This window comes from Ranitomeya variabilis, chromosome 5 (genome assembly GCF_051348905.1).
Source record: "Ranitomeya variabilis isolate aRanVar5 chromosome 5, aRanVar5.hap1, whole genome shotgun sequence".
Classification (NCBI taxonomy): Eukaryota; Metazoa; Chordata; class Amphibia; order Anura; family Dendrobatidae; genus Ranitomeya; species Ranitomeya variabilis.
In genome coordinates, this window is record NC_135236.1 from 47571739 (window position 1) to 47593058 (window position 21320).

The window sequence follows — 21320 nt, forward strand, 5'->3', positions numbered from 1 at the left end:
TTTAAAAGGTCACAACATTTTGCCAAAACTTGAAATTGCACAAAAAATTTGCAGCTTCTAATGCCATTTTCTCCCAGGTCCGACAAAGGGGACGGAGGTTCGGCAAGGGCATAATACCTCAGCTCTAATAAATTATGATGAGCTGTGATGTCCTTTTACAAGTTATCTTACTCAAGTCGGAGACTGTAATAAGATCTCTGGTGGGGTCAATAGATAAATGTTACAGATTCATTAGGAGGCATACGCTTCTTAACGATTCAGGAGCGTTTGACTCCTAAACACTCCCTGATCAAGACTGGTGAGAAAATTGATGGTCTTGATGAATTGGGGCCTGCGAGTCATATCATAAAGGTCATACATGGGTGTGATTTTTTAAATATCAAAATATACTATTGTAAATATTGTTAACATTACCAGATATGCATTCTTAAAATATTATTGTATATTCTTCTAAAGTATCTCAGTATATTGCTTGATAGTATTTTATAATTTAGTTGTTGGGTTCTTTTATAAAACCTAAGCACCCAGAAACATGCACAATGCTCCTGTCATGCCATAAACGGCGATAAAGGGGCAGTACTGGGACCCACACCTGACCCTGCCACAATAATGGGGCCCTGGCTTTCCCTTATCTCAGGGGTACCTATGATGGTTAGAAGGCCTGAGCTGCCAGCGTATCCCTGTCTCCTGAGTTGGCCCTATCAGGGGCCCCCTCTCCCCCCAAAGGAGGTGGACTGCACCAGTGTAACTATACAACAAACAACAGGGTAAACAGACAAACTAACTAAAAGTCTCAAACTCACCAAATGAACTGATCACTGACAATAGCTGAAGTCAGGACTGGGTCTATATAGAGGATCAGATTACAAAATCCACTTCAGCTGAGAGACCCAGCTCTCAGCAACTCAGCAATAAGGTTAACTCCTGCACTGCTGGCACAAAGCAGCCAGGTCAGAATACAGGTGAAGAGCTTCTGTTCACTGTGTGTGAACGAGGCCCAGAGCGCTGTGGTTCTCTGGAAGCTCTCTGTCGCGGTAGGCCCGTGACACCTTCATGGCCTGTCTCTCTGGGGCAGAGATGTTGTATAGCCTACTTTTAGGCAGTTTAGCACCAGGAATGAGACATACGGCACAATCATAAGGACGGTGTGGAGGTAGCGCTCGACTCCCCTCAGAGAACACATCCTCAAAATCTGAGATGAACTCTGGCAAAACCTGAGAACTCAACCCGGCTAGCCGAGTGCCCAGGCAATGTTCCTGACAAAACTCACTCCATCTAGTAATCTCCCGAGTCTGCCAGTCTAACACTGGGTTGTGTAACGTGAGCCATGGTAAACTGAGAACTACATGTTTTTTTTGTGGCAGAAGAGGTCATTATGTGAATGTGTGTCCATCTAGAAAACAACCGCCGGAAAACTATTGAGCCCGGGTTGTGGGGAGGTTGGCAACTTGGGCGTACTAAATTCCTCCTTAGGTAAACCTCAATTTTTCCTACCAGCCGAGATTCGTCTTGGTAAAAGTAGGTTCAATATCTCTGCCTTTCTGGATTCTGGGGCAGGGTTTAATTTAATTGATGCAGGCTTTGTTCAGGCACATGGGCTTAAAACTCAAGAGTTGTCTAGACCCATACCTATAATTGCCATTGATTCTGCACCTTTGAGTCAGGGGACTTTCACTCAGATCGTCCGTGGGGTGAGCCTACAAATAGGGGCGTCACACTCTGAGTCTTTAGATTCTTATGTGTTTCCGTCGCAAACATGAAACACAGAAATTGAACTGCATTACTGCACTAGAAATATGAAAAATGAGAGGTCATTTTTCTAGTCCCTAGAAATCCTAGTCACAGGTTTCTTAATTGCAGCAGGTCCAGTACCCCTCCACAGAGAGAGAGAATGTTGTCTAAGAAGAGGTTTTCATAGGTACCCATTCATATGGAGACGTTTATTCTCAGCGAGGAAGGAAAGCGTAGGACCTGGTATTAGAGAGATGCCGTAAAGTGGCTACCAGGTACACATAAAATTGGCCTTTTTTATGCGCTAAACGCTCTCATTTTTCATATTTCTAGTGCAGTAATGCAGTTCAATTTCTGTGTTTCATGTTTGCATGTGTTAGCGCTGCAGTGTGCTGCCTTTTTTGCTTGACTGTATAGGAGTTGGTGACTCTAAGGTTCAGCACCTGTTCACACTTAATCTATGTTTGGATATGACGGTCAGTTTTTTCAAATGTATTATTAAGCTCCTGACCATCTTCCCAGAAGATATAGAACACTTTTTTATTATTATTATTATTATTATACATTTTTATAGTGCCATTTATTCCATGGCGCTTTACATGTGAAAGGGGCAAATATAGACAAGTACAATAAACATGAGTAATACAAGGCACACATAAGTACAGAGGGATAGAGGACCCTGCCCGCGAGGGCTCACAGTCTACAGGGGATGGGTGAGGATACACTAGGAGATGGTAGAATTCATACCTTTATTTGGAGAGAGACTCACTGCCAGGACCTCCCAAGTAGTGATTGAGTCCTTCAAGAAAATGTTAAGTATTTTTGTTGAAATTCTAAAGAAATGAAAACTTCATTAGTGGCAGAGAAATGTGTATTACCATTATGATCTATTGCTTTAAAGGGGTTGTCCAATACTAAGATGTCATGCCAGTGACTCGAACAGTTTGTAAGCGCCCTTCTACTCACTGCATGCACTGTTCTGCTCCTCCCAGTGTCAGACCATCTCGCTGAGCTGTCTTGTGCAACACTTCCAGTACTGTTACACCTTCCTGTTGCTGGAGAGTCTCCACCCGGCTATAGGGAGGCACTGCCAGACTCTGTAGGAATTTAAATCCACTGTGTTCTACAGAGTTTTTCTTCCTTGACAAATCCTCGCCAGCAGTGGATATATTAGGCAGCATCACCCTCCACATATTGCCTGAGCTTAGGTCCTAGCTGCATTTCATCACTAGTTGCATGTCATTATTGTTTTGACATTCCTGTTAATGACCCAGCTGGTTACTCGCTCGGTTTGATTTCTCCTCTCCTGACCCTGACTTTGTATTTTGAACCTGTGCTACCCTCCCTGTCCTTGGACTGCCTGACCATGTCTCTGTCTTCACCCTCTGTGCTTAGTATTTGTGCCTGTGACCTACTGGTCAGCTGCTGCAAGTCCGGGAAGTGCCGTCGAGTGAATACCCAAACAGCCCTAGCCTATCCTCACCATCAGAGGCTTTAGAGAAGACCAGGTAGCAGTTTAGTCTTGCCCCTCCAGAGTAAGCCCAGCCAGTGGTGCAGTGGGTCCACACCCACCTTCGTCACAGTAAGCTCAGGCCATCGACCCTGTTAACAAATAGGGACCTAGAGACTCTAAGTTGAATGTAAAAGTCCTGTTTCAGAAAGTTCACTCGCAATGGGAACATCAAAACCAGTTGACTCAGGCATTGAATGTGGTGGCAACTCAGCTGCAGGATTTGTCCACCTCAGTTTCCACCCTGTCCTGCACATCTACCATGACTGGTCATCCCTCCTCAGGACTGACATCCTCTCTAGGGGAACCACCTAATGCTACAGGTTCTGGTGGAGCAGCTAAGCTCCAGCTTCCACTTCCATCTTTTGCCATTGGGCCAAACCATGATTGTGTTTATGGTCTTGCTGCTGTATGAACAAGCCCTGGATTAGGCAAATCCCATTTGAGAGCTTAGGGTCCAGAGATCTGCAACTTAGGGAAGTAACAGAGATGTTATGAGCAGTGTTCAATTTTCCAGCACCTCTTCAGTCATCTCTTCCATTTTGACTCTAAGACAAGGAACCTTTGTGGTAGGGTCTTTCTCGTCGAATTAAGGATGAATTGGCAGGCAGAGATCTATCATCCTACCTGGATGTTCTTATATACTTGGTTGGTAGGATTCATCTCTGTTTCCATGAGTGAGCTCTAGAACAAGCTCAAGTATTATCTCATGTTTGAAGACCTCCTAGGCTGGCTACAACTTCCCTGTATTTCTTGCTGATGCAGGCCACACCTCCTGCTATTGAGCTGATGCAAGTTGAGTGGGCCAAAATTTCTGTACAAGAGTGATAGCGAAAGTATAGAGAAAATGAGTGCATGTACTGTGGAGGCAAAGGGCATTATGTTCGTCAGTGCCCTGTGAAGCTCAGAAACTATAGCACCTAAGGTTGAATGGATAGCTGTCCTTAGGTGAGGAAGATTACTCTCCAAAACTATTGACTGGTCACCCTGGTTTGGAGTGGTACCCGGTGACCACCCTAATGGCCCAAGCCTATCCTCACCATCAGAGGCTCTAGTGAAGACCAAGTAGTCACTTACTTACACCCCTTCAGGGTAAGCCCAGTCAGTGGTGCAGTGGATCCAAACCCAGTGTCATCACCTAGGACAACTTCATCTTGATCTGAATGTTTGCCCCCATTAAAATAAAAACACTTATACTCACCTCCTGTGATGGCACTGCTGTGCATCATGGAGAATAATATAAAAATAAACTGTTGCAGAATTGCTGTTTTGTTCACAATAAGAAGTTAATAAAAGTAATAAGTTACATTTACACCACTGTCAAATACAACTTATTCCAAAAAAACAAGCTCTCGTACAACTATGACACAGAAGGATTAAAAAGTGCTCCTGATACGTGGCACTAAAAAATTGACAAAAATTGGTTTGTCATAAAAGTCAAAAGCAAGTGTGATGCCGGGGGATTAAACTCATTGTTGATATTCCTCCTAAAACCAGAACATTACCGTTCCATACATTCGTTTCTGCTAAACCCTTAATGCTAAGTATTGGAAAAGTACCAATCTCCCAATTCTGTTGGAGCTCATAACTTATATAACTTGGTTTTGTGGTAAAATCCCTTTAAAGAGCTTAAAAATTATTCTAGTAATTATTTTAAATAGTAACATGTAGTTGTGAAATGTAAAAATTAAATTACCCATTGTTATTAGGTTTTTCTGTGATTGGTTCTATTCTCCAAAACCATGATTCTGGAAATTCTGTTCTCGAAATAATGTCCTCATTTGGGAGATATTCTCCTTCATCAAAGTCATCGTTAAAACCTGGAGAAGAAAACACAACATATTTATAGCTGGAGGATAGTTAAGTACATCTTTTTTGTACCTAGAAATCACTAAACAGTAAGAGATAGGGTTAGGCCTTGTTTCAGTCCCACCAAGTCTTTTTACTCTTTGTTTGCTTTCAGTTTAGGGTCATTTCTGGTTCCTATGGATTTGCTGTCTGACAATCAGGTTGTGTTTCTTAGATACAATTTCCAAAACATCATGTAATTTCAAATACAGATTCACAGCAGTCACATTATGACATATTTCTTTCCTACGACTGGTGCATTAATCAGATTTTCAAAAATGAGAAGTATAACTATATTAGGGTGTCTACTTTCTACTTCAAATTTTTCAGATCCCACCAGGTTCCTAGATCTTACTTCTGCGCTTCCGAACGAAACGAACTTCACATTGTGGTTCTGAAAGAAAATAAAAAAGAATGATTAATGTGTATCACGGACAATACAGACAATACAGCTGCCTTTTTCAGGAAGTTATAATGTAGTCTTTTAAAATAATTGAACTTGATCATTTTAATGTTTAGGCCAGAATTATCTGCATGACTTCTCTCATGCCTCACTACCTCCTCTGCTAAGTTCTCTTTCAATACATTGCTTTTGCCTCTTTCCCTCTTCATATTTCCTGCCATTTCCTTTATTTTTACCCCATCAAATTATCACCTTTGATTTGATTTTCTATTCTTCTGATCATTTCACACCTTTGACTTCATAAACAATCAGACCATCTTTACACTCTCATGTTTTTCTCATACTCTTGCGTTCATGACTTCTAACATGATTCTCTTCTTCTAGTCACTTCTTCATCTTCTCTCCTTGTAGACTAGTCCCATGCCACTTCCACCACTACTGTTCTCTCTGTTATACTTTCTCCTTCAGGAATCCTCCTGGAATTTCCATTCTTAAGCACATTAATAAAGTTCTAAAGAAATATTTATTTTTAACATCAGGGGTAGAGATGAGCAAACCTAAACTTAAGAGTACTTAACCAGTACTTAAGAGTAAATGGTGTTAAATGCCAAACGTGGATTTCTCCCGAAAGCCCATTGCAAAGTTCAGAATTCCAGGGGAAGTCCAGGAGAAGAGTGTCACGGTACTGTTTAAGGATTTCTCTGGCAAAGGGGCTCCTTTCCTATCTCTAATACTAGAGGGTACCCTAGTCTATCCCTGTCCTCCGGATTACCTCTGAAGGTGGAGACGCCGGGGTCACTTGCCTTGCTATGCTCCTGACTTACCCTTATCTGTTCCTTCCCCCACCCAGGATGGTGTGAGGCCAAAGTTTATAGGATTACACTAACTAGACAAACAAGGGAAGACAGACAGGGATAAATGAAAACTGCAATCATACAAAATGCAATTACCAAACAACTGAGTTAAACACATTGGAGGGTAAGGCAGGTGAAACCAAATAGGAGAGGAAGAGGATGAACACACAAACAAACTCCGCTCAGAAATCTCCAGAACAACTCTCCAAATGCCAATTACAAACAATGAACAACTCCTCCAACTCCAAACCAGGTGGAATAAACTATCACTGGCAACTCCAAAATGCCAGTGGCAAGCACATATGCTAGAGGGGAGTGTTCAACGCAGAACAGCTGAGGAAATCCATGAAGGAGAGCTCCAGGAGATCAACTGAATTGATAAACCCTAGCAATGCCAGAACAAAGAAAAAATGCACTGTTTAGTATGATGAGGAAGCAGTTCTAACCAGTGCAGGAATTCGGGTAACCAGACGCCGCCATCTTCTGACCCCTAGCTGTCTCAGTATCCCCATGACAAAGAGAGAGAGAGAGATTTTCCATCTCAAAAGTTCAGGTCCCCATTGTTTTCAAAGGGGTTCAAGTTCTGCTTCAAGTTTGGGTACGGTTCTACTACCCGAACCGAACTTTGGAATAAAGTTCGGCTAGGGTACCAGAACCCGAACTTCCAAAGAACTGCTCTTCCCTAATCAGGAGATGATCTCCATTACCTGATCTCTCCTGGGTTGTTGCCTGGTAGTTTGATTGCAGGGCCAAACCAGCATCATAAAACACCCCCATACTGTTGGCACCACTCCCCGGTGTGCAGCCAGTGTCTGATTTCGACATGGTGTCCCAGATCTAGACAGGTAAAGCAGACATGGGTAGCTTTGACCCTCACAAATGCATCCCTTGTCACACTTGGACATAAAAATTTCTAATAAAATTTGAAACAAATTCCTCACCTTCTTTTGGGACATCTTAAAATTTTTGCTCATCACATTGAGACCTTTGTCTATGACCACTAGTCCCACATAGGCCTTGTGATCTGCTTGCAATTTCAGTTTCATGAGAGCACCAGGACTCTGGACTCCATTGTCTCTATCGTTGTAACCTGTCACCAACAGCTATTTGAAGGTATAAAAAAAGCATGTTAGCAAAGATTTCTATACAGTGCAAGTGGTAACATTGGAAAATAGATTCAACTGAATTGTATGATGATGGTATTCTTTTTTAAAGGGAAACTGTCACGACAATTTTACTAAACAAACTAATGCTATTGCTGTACATAGGTTGTGGAACAACAAATATGATGCTTGTAATTATCATATGTACAATTGTGAAGAAATCGATAATTGAAGCCCCTTACAACAATGAGCTTGGAGCACATTGACAAGACCGCACTCTAATTTTCATGTGGCTTCAAAGCTGACGTTCTCAAGGATGGCACATTGGATTACCACCAGACAGGTACCATTTTTATTGTTATACTAGAACCTACACACTGTGCACAATTATTAGGCAGTGAGTATTTTGAACATAACATTTTGATGCAGGCTTTCCAGTTCCAAGCTATATAACCTTGAATGCTTATTGGAAGAAGCAGATGTCACGGGTATGCCGTGACAGAGAGGAGCCAGAAAACCGCGCCATCTGATTTCTCCTACTCCTGCACTTATTAGAAGCACTTCACCTTCATATTAAACAGTGCATGTTTCTTCTAGCAGTGCAGGGCTTAATCTGTTCAGTTGATAGCTCTTGGAAGCTTACCTGCTTGATACTCTCAGCTGTTCAATGTTGGCCACTCCCCTCTTCTATGTATACTAGCCTCTGACAATTAGGCATTGCCAGAGTTAGCTTCATGCTGCATGGTTCAGGAGTTGGAGGAGTTTTATTGTTTGAGGAGGCATTTTGGTGAATTTATCTAAAGACTGGTGATTCATTTTGGTCGTGTGCAAATCCTCTTCTTCTCCTACTTTGATTTTTCCCTTCCTTCACTCCCTGATGTTCACCTCTGTTGTTTATAAGTGCATATACATATGATTGGTATTTTCCTTCACACCTGTACCTATTGCATTGTTAGTCTGATTGGTGTATTTCCATACACTACTACTACCCACTTCCCTGGGTGGGTTAAGGGAACAGACTAAGGGTTGATTCAGGAGCTCAGCAAAGTACGTGGTCCCGGCGTCTTCACAATCAGAAGTAATCCTGGGAGCAGGGATACCTAGGGTGCCCCTTAGCTCCAGGGAAAGGGAAGGAGCCCCTGACCTTTGGATACCCGACAACAGTGCTGTGACAGTAGATCAGGTGATGTGTGTTTGTGTAATGAGGAGGGTGTTAAAAAAAGTCGCATATTAAGTTCGAAAAATTTAGGAAGAATTGGACATGAAGAGAACAAGAAGCCATTATACTCCAGTGTTGTCATATTCTAGAACTGCAACCTCCCTGGAGGCTAAGACGTATAAGATATTCAGTGCTCAGAGACACGGCCGAGGTGAGGAGACTGAGCCCAACCACCACTGAGCAAGACACGGAAGAGGAAATATCAATGCTGGACCAAGACATATTTGAAGACAAATTTTTCAAAGGTTTTTTGGACTGATAAGACGAGAGTGGCTCTTGATGGACAAGATGGATGGGCCAGTGACTGGATCAGTTACGGGCACAGATTTTCACTGCGATTCTGACGCTAACAAGGTGGAGTTGGGTTACTGATTTGGGCTGGTATTATTATAGATGAATTAGCTGGAAATTTCCGGGTTAAAAATTGGAATCAAAATCAATTCCCCAACCTGCTTCCCGCTTTCATAAAAGACTTTCTTCAAGCAGTGGTGCAGGAAAAGCCACAATTTTTATATAAAACAATGAACCCTGGCAGTATCAAAGTATCCATGGTTTGGCTGCCAGTAAAGGCCTTCAAGCAGAATAACGAGACAGCCACTTCCTGACCTGACCTGAAGGCTTCTGAAAACTTGTGGCACTTCTTAAATGGATGATTTACGGTGAAGAAGAACTGTCACCTCTCTTATCGGTATCTGGAGGGCTGTGGTTGGTGCTGCTCAAAAAGATGATCATCAACAGATTAAGTGAAGGAAAGAGGAATGCGGTGGATCTCGGGCGCAGTTGCTAACAGGGGTTAATCCAGGTGGCAAGTATAAAAAACCTCCAATTTATTGCAACATGTTTCAGAGTACAACCTACTCCTTCCTCATGATACCTGAGAAATGTGTAGGTTCTACTCCGAGTTACATTGGAATATACATCAATCTTTACGTAGCTGTGCCGCATACAACCTGTTCAGGTGGGTGACCAACTCTCCAACCCACCCTTAGCTGTTGCCTATGGTATTATGTAATGCCCACCAGGGCCGTGGGGTACTCAGTACTGGGTCCGGTACTTAAGGGGATGTGTCACGGCGGCGGTGACCCGGTCCGTGGCCCTGGGCGCCCATGTAAAATGGATTTGAATAAAGTTTGTGTTCATGATGCCACCTGTGGTATTCGGTCAGTTGGGACCAAAGCTGCATAAAAGGGTCCTCTGGGGTGATGTTATGGCAGCTAAGATGGTATAACTTCCCACAGGTGAAGTTGGGTCCCCAGGGCTCCCGGTGTGTAGCTGGAGATGGTGGGTAGTGTATAAAGAAACAGAGGACACAGGTTTGCAGTCTCTTTACCTGGTTTACTGAAGACTACAGGCTGCCACAGTCCAGGGTCCCAGATCACAGGTACAGGCAGGGTCCGGGCAGCTTGGAAGCGAGTTCAGAGTCCCTTTTACCAGGTGGAGTTGAAAGCCTTCCTACTAGCGCTGTGGTGTAGTCACTTGCTGCCTGTGGCTTCTGTCAAGGTCCTCACTGTTCTCTCTGTCCCGCTTTAGGTAGGACACTAACCTGTATGACAGGTGGCTCGAGCCTTTTTACAGGGTCTATATCACGACTCGGGCTCTATGCGCCACTGTGTCTTCAGGTGTTAGGGCGGACAGGTGACGTGTAGTCCAGCTGTCCTGCCGGTTTCTGCTGTGCCTCTTAGAGTCCGATACAACCTTGGTCTTCTAGCTACCGGTATCTGCGCTCTGCAAGGAGGTATGTTATGACCCCAATGGCGAGGGTCTCAGAGGAACGTGGAAGTCTGCAGAATACAAAAATCCAGCTCATAGGGCAGTGGTAACTGGGTTGACCATATATCTACTCCTAACGCCAACACTAGAAGTAGCCGGGAATCATTCCTACGTTGATTCTAGATGACACGCGCCAGCCGGAGAATCTAGCTACCCCTAGTAGAGGAAAACAAAGACCTTTCTTGCCTCCAGAGAAGGGGACCCCAAAGCTGGATAGAAGCCCCCCACAAATAATGACGGTGAGGTAAGAGGAAATGACAAACACAGAAATGAATCAGGTTTAGCACAGAGAGGCCCGCTTACTGATAGCAGAATAAAGAAAGGTAACTTATATGGTCAACAAAAACCCTATCAAAATCCACACTGGAAATTCAAGAACCCCCGAACCGTCTAACAGTCCGGGGGGAGAACACCAGCCCCCTAGAGCTTCCAGCAAAGGTCAGGATATAGATTTGGAACAAGCTGGACAAAAATACAAAACCAAAACAAATAGCAAAAAGCAAAAGGCAGACTTAGCTGATATAACTGGAACCAGGATCAGTAGACAAGAGCACAGCAGACTAGCTCTGATAACTACGTTGCCAGGCATTGAACTGAAGGTCCAGGGAGCTTATATAGCAACACCCCTAACTAACGACCCAGGTGCGGATAAAAGGAATGACAGAAAAACCAGAGTCAAAAAACTAGTAACCACTAGAGGGAGCAAAAAGCAAATTCACAACAGTACCCCCCCCTTAGTGAGGGGTCACCGAACCCTCACCACGACCACCAGGGCGATCAGGATGAGCGGCATGAAAGGCACGAACTAAATCGGCCGCATGAACATCAGAGGCGACCACCCAGGAATTATCCTCCTGACCATAGCCCTTCCACTTGACCAGGTACTGAAGCCTCCGCCTGGAGAGGCGAGAATCCAAGATCTTCTCCACCACGTACTCCAACTCGCCCTCAACCAACACCGGAGCAGGAGGCTCAGCAGAAGGAACTACAGGCACAATGTACCGCCGCAACAAGGACCTATGAAATACATTGTGAATAGCAAACGACACAGGAAGATCCAGACGAAAAGATACAGGATTAAGGATTTCCAATATCTTGTAAGGCCCAATAAAACGAGGTTTAAATTTGGGAGAGGAGACCTTCATAGGAACAAAGCGGGAAGAAAGCCATACCAAATCCCCAACGCGTAGTCGGGGACCCACACCGCGGCGGCGGTTGGCAAAGCGCTGAGCCTTCTCCTGTGACAACTTCAAGTTGTCCACCACATGATTCCAGATCTGCTGCAACCTATCCACCACAGAATCCACCCCAGGACAGTCAGAAGGCTCCACATGACCCGAAGAAAAGCGAGGATGGAAACCAGAGTTGCAGAAAAAAGGCGAAACCAAGGTGGCGGAACTAGCCCGATTATTAAGGGCAAACTCAGCCAACGGCAAGAATGTCACCCAATCGTCCTGATCAGCAGAGACAAAACACCTCAAATAAGCCTCCAAAGTCTGATTGGTTCGCTCCGTCTGTCCATTAGTCTGAGGATGGAAAGCAGACGAAAACGACAAATCAATGCCCATCCTACTACAAAAGGATCGCCAGAACCTGGAAACGAACTGGGATCCTCTGTCTGACACAATATTCTCAGGGATGCCGTGCAAACGAACCACGTTCTGGAAAAACACAGGAACCAGATCGGAAGAGGAAGGCAGCTTAGGCAAAGGAACCAAATGGACCATCTTGGAGAAGCGATCACATATCACCCAGATAACGGACATGCCCTGAGATAGCGGAAGATCAGAAATGAAATCCATGGAGATATGTGTCCAAGGTCTCTTCGGGACAGGCAAGGGCAAGAGCAAACCGCTGGCACGAGAACAGCAAGGCTTAGCTCGAGCACAAGTCCCACAGGACTGCACAAATGACCGCACATCCCTTGACAAGGAAGGCCACCAAAAGGACCTGGCCACCAGATCTCTGGTGCCAAAAATTCCTGGGTGACCTGCCAACACCGAGGAATGAACCTCGGAAATGACTCTGCTGGTCCACTTATCCGGGACAAACAGTCTGTCAGGTGGACAAGACTCAGGCCTATCAGCCTGAAATCTCTGCAACACACGTCGCAGATCCGGAGAAATAGCTGACAAGATAACTCCATCTTTAAGAATACCAACAGGATCAGCGACTCCAGGAGCATCAGGCACAAAGCTCCTAGAAAGAGCATCGGCCTTCACATTCTTTGAACCTGGTAAATACGAGACAACAAAATCAAAGCGGGAGAAAAACAATGACCAGCGGGCCTGTCTCGGATTAAGGCGTTTAGCAGACTGGAGATACATCAGATTTTTGTGATCAGTCAAGACCACCACACGATGCTTAGCACCCTCGAGCCAATGACGCCACTCCTCAAATGCCCATTTCATGGCCAACAACTCCCGATTGCCCACATCATAATTTCGCTCGGCAGGCGAAAACTTCCTAGAGAAAAAGGCACAAGGTTTCATAACAGAGCAACCAGGGCCTCTCTGCGACAAAACGGCCCCTGCCCCAATCTCCGAAGCATCCACCTCAACCTGAAAGGGAAGTGAGACGTCAGGCTGGCACAAAACAGGCGCCGAAGTAAACCGGCGTTTCAACTCCTGGAAAGCCTCCACGGCAGCAGGAGCCCAGTTAGCTACATCGGAGCCCTTCTTGGTCATATCCGTCAAAGGTTTCACAATGCTAGAAAAATTAGCAATAAAACGACGGTAGAAGTTAGCGAAGCACAAGAACTTCTGAAGACTCTTAACTGACGAGGGCTGAGTCCAATCAAGAATAGCTCGGACCTTGACTGGGTCCATCTCCACAGCAGAAGGGGAAAAAATGAACCCCAAAAAGGGAACCTTCTGTACACCAAAGAGACACTTTGAGCCCTTGACAAACAAAGAATTTTCACGCAAAATTTTAAAGACCAACCTGACCTGCTCCACATGCGAATCCCAATTATCAGAAAAAACCAAAATATCATCCAGATAAACAATCAAAAATTTATCCAGATACTTCCGGAAAATGTCATGCATAAAGGACTGAAAAACTGAAGGCGCATTGGAGAGCCCAAAAGGCATCACCAAGTACTCAAAATGACCTTCGGGCGTATTGAATGCGGTTTTCCATTCATCACCTTGCTTAATGCGCACAAGGTTGTACGCACCACGAAGGTCTATCTTGGTGAACCACTTGGCACCCTTAATCCGGGCAAACAAGTCAGACAACAGCGGTAAAGGATACTGAAATTTGACAGTGATCTTATTTAAAAGCCGATAATCAATACAAGGTCTCAAAGATCCGTCCTTTTTTGCCACAAAAAAGAATCCCGCACCAAGAGGGGAAGAAGACGGACGAATATGTCCTTTCTCCAGAGACTCCTTGATATATGAACGCATAGCGGTATGTTCAGGTACCGACAGATTAAACAGTCTTCCCTTAGGAAACTTACTGCCTGGGATCAAATCTATAGCACAGTCACAGTCCCTATGAGGAGGCAGTGCACTGGACTCAGACTCACTGAAGACATCCTGATAATCAGACAAATACTCCGGAACTTCCGAAGGCGTAGAAGAAGCAATAGACACAGGCAGGGAATTCTCCATGAATACCACGACAGCCCCAACTTGAGACTGACATAGCCTTCCAGTCCAGGACTGGATTATGGGTCTGTAACCATGGCAGCCCTAAAACAACCAAATCATGCATTTTATGTAAAACCAGGAAACGTATCACCTCGCGGTGTTCAGGAGTCATGCACATGGTAACCTGTGTCCAATACTGCGGTTTATTTGCTGCCAATGGTGTAGCATCAATACCCCTAAGAGGAATAGGATTTTCTAATGGTTCAAGAGTAAAACCACAGCGCTTAGCAAATGAGAGATCCATGAGACTCAGGGCAGCACCTGAATCTACAAACGCCATGACAGGATAAGATGACAGTGAGCAAATCAAAGTTACAGACAGAATAAATTTAGGTTGCAAATTACCAACGGTGACAGGACTAACAACCTTAGCTATACGTTTAGAGCATGCTGAGATAACATGTGTAGAATCACCACAGTAGTAGCACAAGCCATTCCGGCGTCTATGAATTTTCCGCTCATTTCTAGTCAGGATTCTATCACATTGCATTAAATCAGGTGTCTGTTCAGACAACACCATGAGGGAATTTGCGGTTTTTCTATCACATTGCACCGAATTAGGTGTCTGTTCAGACAACACCATGAGGGAATTTGCGGTTTTGCGCTCCCGCAACCGCCGGTCAATTTGAATAGCCAGTGCCATAGTATCATTCAGACCTGTGGGAATGGGAAAACCCACCATAACATTCTTAATGGCTTCAGAAAGGCCATTTCTAAAATTAGCGGCCAGTGCACACTCGTTCCAATGTGTCAGCACGGACCATTTCCGAAATTTTTGGCAATACACTTCAGCCTCGTCCTGCCCCTGAGACATAGCCAGCAAGGCCTTTTCTGCCTGAATCTCAAGATTGGGTTCCTCATAAAGTAAACCGAGCGCCAGAAAAAACGCATCAAGATCAGCCAATGCCGGATCTCCTGGCGCCAGCGAAAAAGCCCAATCCTGAGGGTCGCCCCGTAAGAACGAAATAACAATTTTTACTTGCTGAGCAGAATCTCCAGATGAACAGGGTCTCAGGGACAAAAACAATTTACAATTATTCACGAAATTCCTAAACTTAAACCTGTCTCCGGAAAACAGTTCAGGAATCGGTATTTTAGGTTCTGACCTAGGATTTCTGATAACATAGTCTTGTATGCCCTGCACACGAGTAGCCAGCTGGTCCACACTTGTAATCAAGGTCTGGACATTCATGTCTGCAGCAAGCATAGCCACTCTGAGGTAAAGGGGAAGAAGAAAAAAAAACAAAAAAACTCAGAATCTTCTTTCTTATAATCCCTCTTCTGCAATGCATTAAACATTTAATACTGGCCTGGCAAACTGTTATGACCCCAATGGCGAGGGTCTCAGAGGAACGTGGAAGTCTGCAGAATACAAAAATCCAGCTCATAGGGCAGTGGTAACTGGGTTGACCATATATCTACTCCTAACGCCAACACTAGAAGTAGCCGGGAATCATTCCTACGTTGATTCTAGATGACACGCGCCAGCCGGAGAATCTAGCTACCCCTAGTAGAGGAAAACAAAGACCTTTCTTGCCTCCAGAGAAGGGGACCCCAAAGCTGGATAGCAGCCCCCCACAAATAATGACGGTGAGGTAAGAGGAAATGACAAACACAGAAATGAACCAGGTTTAGCACAGAGAGGCCCGCTTACTGATAGCAGAATAAAGAAAGGTAACTTATATGGTCAACAAAAACCCTATCAAAATCCACACTGGAAATTCAAGAACCCCCGAACCGTCTAACGGTCCGGGGGGAGAACACCAGCCCCCTAGAGCTTCCAGCAAAGGTCAGGATATAGATTTGGAACAAGCTGGACAAAAATACAAAACCAAAACAAATAGCAAAAAGCAAAAGGCAGACTTAGCTGATATAACTGGAACCAGGATCAGTAGACAAGAGCACAGCAGACTAGCTCTGATAACTACATTGCCAGGCATTGAACTGAAGGTCCAGGGAGCTTATATAGCAACACCCCTAACTAACGACCCAGGTGCGGATAAAAGGAATGACAGAAAAACCAGAGTCAAAAAACTAGTAACCACTAGAGGGAGCAAAAAGCAAATTCACAACAGAGGTAGCTCAGTCGCAGCTATTCTCCCCAGTTCTCTACTCTCCTTTGCTTCGCTCTCCTCTAAGGTCACTACATTGCGTTCTTCCTTCTGTATTATCTCTATCCAGGAGCTGCAGCACCCTCGTGGATGCACGACCCCTCACTTTCCTCTCTGCCTCAGACTGCTTCAGTCTGCTGTCTGGCACTCTCTGTAAGGAACTAACTAACTTACCCTCCAGACCAGAATATATATATAGGGGAGCCACCCATAAGCTGGATCAGAGCTCCCCCTTCTGGCCTGGAGTGTGAACATGTTGTATGCATGTGTTTACGGCATAAAGATCTGCCCTCACTTCCAAGCGTGACATCACTCTCCCCATGAGGAAAGCAATGCCACTGTGACAACCAGGACCCTGAGGTGTCACAATTACATAAGGAGTGCCTCTTGTTTTTTTTATCTCTCTAGACAATGATTTAATTGTTAGGTGTTCATTAAATCATTGTTTTCATTCGGTCTGGCTGGTCTCCTCTCTCACAGCACCCTGATGGCATCTGCCCCTTTACTTGCCTCACTGCTCTCCATGCTTCGGATCCTGCATTAGGCGTTTGGGGCAGGTGGAAGGTGCAGCAGTGATCTGAGACTGCTGTTTTCTTGCTGTAATCAATGCTCTGCCTGATCAGCACAACAATCGTAGGTGAGTGCGTTAATTCCTCCTCCTTATTTCTGATATCGCTGACCTTCACATGGAGTGCTCTCTCTTTCTATTTTCTGCATGGATGAAGCTTATGACATGTACTGAAATGAAGGGCGGCTATATTATTATATTGGTCACTGATTTTTATTTATTTTTTTTAAATGTCAGAAATGTATTTTTTGTGTATTTTCAGTTGATTGGTTCTTATACTGACTGTAACATATAAAAATAAACAAGTAAGGTTGGAAAGTTTGCATTTTCATTTAGTGCCATAATAATTCTGTACAATTATATTTTCTCAATAATTCTGCAGCCTTGGGGGCTCTGCTGTATCAGCGTTGTGTCATCTCCCCTATTTCTTGTCAGCTGCTGGTGAGCATTATTTTATATGTATTTATTTGCAGACCACATGGTCATATTATGCTAGCACTTTAGTGACAGTATGCTCTCCAGCCCTATGTATTCCTGTCAAGTATGGGGTGTGTGGCACTAGCGATCTTTTCTTTTTCATCCTTTTACAACTTTATAATTATATTTTTTGTACTTAATTTTACTATATACTGTATATTTACAATAAAATACCTTTTTAAACCTATTTACTCCCTTTTTCTCCGAATTTTTCTATTATTGTATGGAGTTGGTTTTTCCTTCTTCTGTCCTCTTTTTGAGGTTCAGCTTTGCACAAATCTTGTGCAAGATAGTGTTATCATGTGGTTATCTGGTATTTGCCTCATAGAAATAGATGCTACTAAGAAAAGCTAAACCTCAACTTTACTTTCTTAAATATTCAGATTTCAGGTGTATCACCTTCCTTTTGAACTAATCAACAGCACTGTAGTTGTTCACTAATAAAATTATTCATCTTAAACACAAATTGCCTAAAAATTGTGCACACAGTGTAGAGTCATACCACTAGTTTGATTACTAAACTCATTCAGACAGGTTCCCTTTAAGTCTCTGTAAACTCCACCACTACCTCACACTTCTTGTCTCTAAATATTAGTCTCTGTAGGCTACAGTATATGTAGCAAAGCCAGGTAAGACTGGGTTAAATCCAGGTCTTAATTCGATGCACCTGGTTAGCTTTGACTAAAATCTAAGAAATGGGTTCACGCTGTGTCAGTCTGCCAGGGGTTGAGTAGAGTGGAGTGTGTTGAAGCTGGTGAGTGGCCAGTCAAAATGTGAGTTGTAGCTGGGAGAGAGACAAGCCACAGTCTGCACGGGTCAGCTAGGAAAGCTCAGCACTCTGTGTGATGGAGCTGCAGAGAAATGTGAATAACTTTTTCAGTACATGGAGTTGAACACTTCTGTTGGTACTCGAAGCTGCTGGAGCTCAGGCTGAAGGTGATACCAAGACTGGTAGGACCATACCTTTTGTTCGTGTAATATTTGCTCTGGGAGAATGGGCTGTATACAGTACATCACCATATTGTAACTGGGAGGAAGAAAAGACCTCTGATGTTTGCAGTCTAAAGCCAGAAGCTGAGAGGGAGAGGACTGTACTCTGTTCGGATGAGCCTGCGCTGACATATGTGCCCTGCTAAATGAACTGTTTATTTGCTGTTATACCTTTGTTCCCAGAGAGGCGGTTTTAGTTTTTAATCCATTGGTGTTTCATGAAAGCAATAAAACTGCATATGTTTGAACCAAACCTTATTGCCTGTGTGAATGCTACCTAATACCTACCTGAGAGTTTGGATCCCTACATATTGCATAATATAACTTTTATATACCAGGTAAGATGCCTCACCGTTCCAATACACCTTTCCGAATCTGTTATTTCCACCCAGATAGAGTCCGAAACAATCTCATCTCCAACCATGTAATAGGCAATTATGCGGAAGGATGGAGTAAATTCTTCTGTGATGGGGAGAGACATGTAAACCAAAGCCTGATCCTGATTCCGAGGTTGTCTTCCCAGTTTCAGGATTCTGCCCTTGTTCATGATCTTAAAAAAAAAAGAGAACAGTAGATAAAACCTAAACTTGGATCCATTTGGTGACATAATGCATCTTACATTTTGGTCAGAATGGTCATGAAGAATTCATAATCACTATGATACAAGTTCTGGCTTCAAAATGCTAAGGATAGAATTCTAAATTGTTGCAGATGCCATGATCTTTTTCCTTGGGGAAAACAAATAAATAATTTCCCACAAAGACAGAAGGCTATTGCGCATCCAGGTAATCTTGAGACTTTACCCTGAATCTAAATAGTGATACAAAAAAAGTAGAAACCTTTTACCAGGTAGGTGAAGTGCTGTATCTGGTTCTGAATGGCTGGGTTAGAGTTCCGAATAAAGAAATTTACAGAGACAATATCTCCAGGTTTCACTTCTCCTCCACTTATGCCAATGTACAAATAATTTCCAGCGGACTGATAAGCGTTGACTGTCATTGATGCTGTTGCTTGTCGGGCATCAGAGAGCGCAGGATTTGCTGTTTTCACCTATAATCAGAAATATTTGTAAGAATCCAGAGCAAATTAAGTCACCAGGAGAAAATAGAATTTAAAGCAATAAAAGAAATACAGTAAATGTGAACTCTTTTTAGAAGACAAAACTATCAAAAGTTGGTTTTGAAAAATCCACAAAATGCAGGGATGGGTTCAATAATGACTTTTGTCAGCCCATTTTCAACCAAATACACAATTACACGCTGTACAGCATTGAGCCTCTAGACATTGGAGAGTAAAATACCAACTGTTGGACACTTGAAACTGAGGACTTTCATATAAAATGTTCACAAAAAAGTAACATAACCATTCCAATTATATTAACATAAAAGTTGTCAACATAACTCAAAGCTAAGGAATTTAAATTTTTAACCTTTTCTCGCCATAACCAATTTTTGCTTTAGTGCTTCTTTTTTTTTCCTTCTGCTTCTTTTCACTTTGTGGCCATCATGTACAGACCCCTGGACAATGTCACCACTGTTATCAACCACATCTCCACCTAGCTTCTTTACTTTATCTCATCTGACATTCCCACCATCATCATGGGTGACTTCAACATCTAAAAGACACCTCTTGAACAATAGATGGGGTCTCAAAATCAGAAAAAAAACAAAAGAGGGGATCAAGACACCTTAAAAGTAACTTTTATTAATATATTAAAAGCATACTCAATATTAAAAAGGTGCTAGAGTCAACCAGGAACCACCCAATACACAATATGCATAGCAAAAAGGTATAATAACCAGAAAAAGTAATGGGGAAGGGGAATAATCTCTCTCTGAAAGGCGCTGAGAGAAGTCCTGCCTTCCAGCGGAGGTTGGCACCCTAGTTGTAGACATAATGGCACCCCCACTCAAGGTCGGTAACCCTGTGAACCCTAGATCATGGACATGTTGACATACCTCAAACAACACCTTAAACCCAAAATTGTAGATAAATATCTACTTGACAGAAAACGTACATAGGAGTTAACAATATTAGAACCTCATTATACACCCAGCAACCGTTTGATAATTCACTCCGATGCTCATCTACTAATTAGAAAGATATAATAGAAAGAAGAAAATATTTTGTACAATATTAGAGAGAGCTAATAGGGTCAGGGTATTTAACAGCCATAAATACAGTAGGTCTTAATCCAAATATTATCACATGATTTAGGCACCAAAAGGCCAATACCCATTCCTTCCAGGTTCCATCAAAAAAGTCTTGCAGAAACTATTGGCAAGCATAAATTCATAGTAATGCCATGTTAACAAAACCCAAAAGAATCAGGGTACTTATAGCCATGAGTAAGTCTTACTCCGATGCGTTTCCCCGTTCTTAACGATCAAGGGTTCATCAGGGGATCCAAGTGAGGGCTTCCATATCCCCCAACGGCCGCACACAGCATTTGACTTTTGGCAATTGGGAGATATGGAAGCCTTCACTTCTGTTTGGTTGTATAGCCTAACATTTCCGTGATTACTTTGGCAGTGGCATAGATCAATTCATTCGATTGAGTTACGGTAGTGGCATGCATTGATGCAAGGGCTCCATTGGCATCTTCTAGCATACTGCTTGATGGTACTTCTCTGTTGAGTCTTGGCAGTCAGTCCCTGTGGTTGATGGTATCTAGTTTATCTATAATTTTCTGCTTCAGGTCAGCTGCAGTACCCGCTAGTTGAAGGGTCGGTAGAAGATTTTCAGGAGGTTGCACATGTTGTTGTTATCTTTGTTCTTCCAGGTCTTTTGTGTGGAAGTGAGGTGCAGTTGATCCATCTGAAGATGTGATAATAGTTTCCTTTTTATGACATTGCAATGTTGGTTGACTAGTTGTGTCCCAGTCATTGGACATGCAGGTCTTATATCCATCCATAGTTTCATCATAAACTTCATAAATCCTCTCTCGTTTGGTCTGCTGTTGTAGTAGCATTTCATCAGATCCAGGTTCCCTTGCCTTGTCCAAGTATGGTTTATTCCAGTAGCCCAGACATAAATATATATACAGTGAAGGAAATAAGTATTTGATCCCTTGCTGATTT

General features: G+C 43.3%; 1 protein-coding gene across 5 annotated transcripts in view; it reads right to left on the reverse strand.

Annotated features, from left to right (window-relative positions):
• Nucleotides 1–21320, reverse strand: part of LOC143774327 (A.superbus venom factor 1-like) — a 247395-nt gene that overhangs the window by 101080 nt on the left and 124995 nt on the right. For all 5 annotated transcript variants that reach the window (XM_077261792.1, XM_077261791.1, XM_077261793.1 and 2 more), the window contains 7 exons: nucleotides 19087–19290; nucleotides 18593–18790; nucleotides 7288–7449; nucleotides 7054–7183; nucleotides 5445–5483; nucleotides 4938–5061; nucleotides 2479–2564 (listed from right to left, as the gene is read on the reverse strand). In XM_077261792.1, the coding sequence (XP_077117907.1) occupies nucleotides 2479–2564; nucleotides 4938–5061; nucleotides 5445–5483; nucleotides 7054–7183; nucleotides 7288–7449; nucleotides 18593–18790; nucleotides 19087–19290 (943 nt within the window). The remainder of the gene's footprint in view (nucleotides 1–2478; nucleotides 2565–4937; nucleotides 5062–5444; nucleotides 5484–7053; nucleotides 7184–7287; nucleotides 7450–18592; nucleotides 18791–19086; nucleotides 19291–21320) is intronic.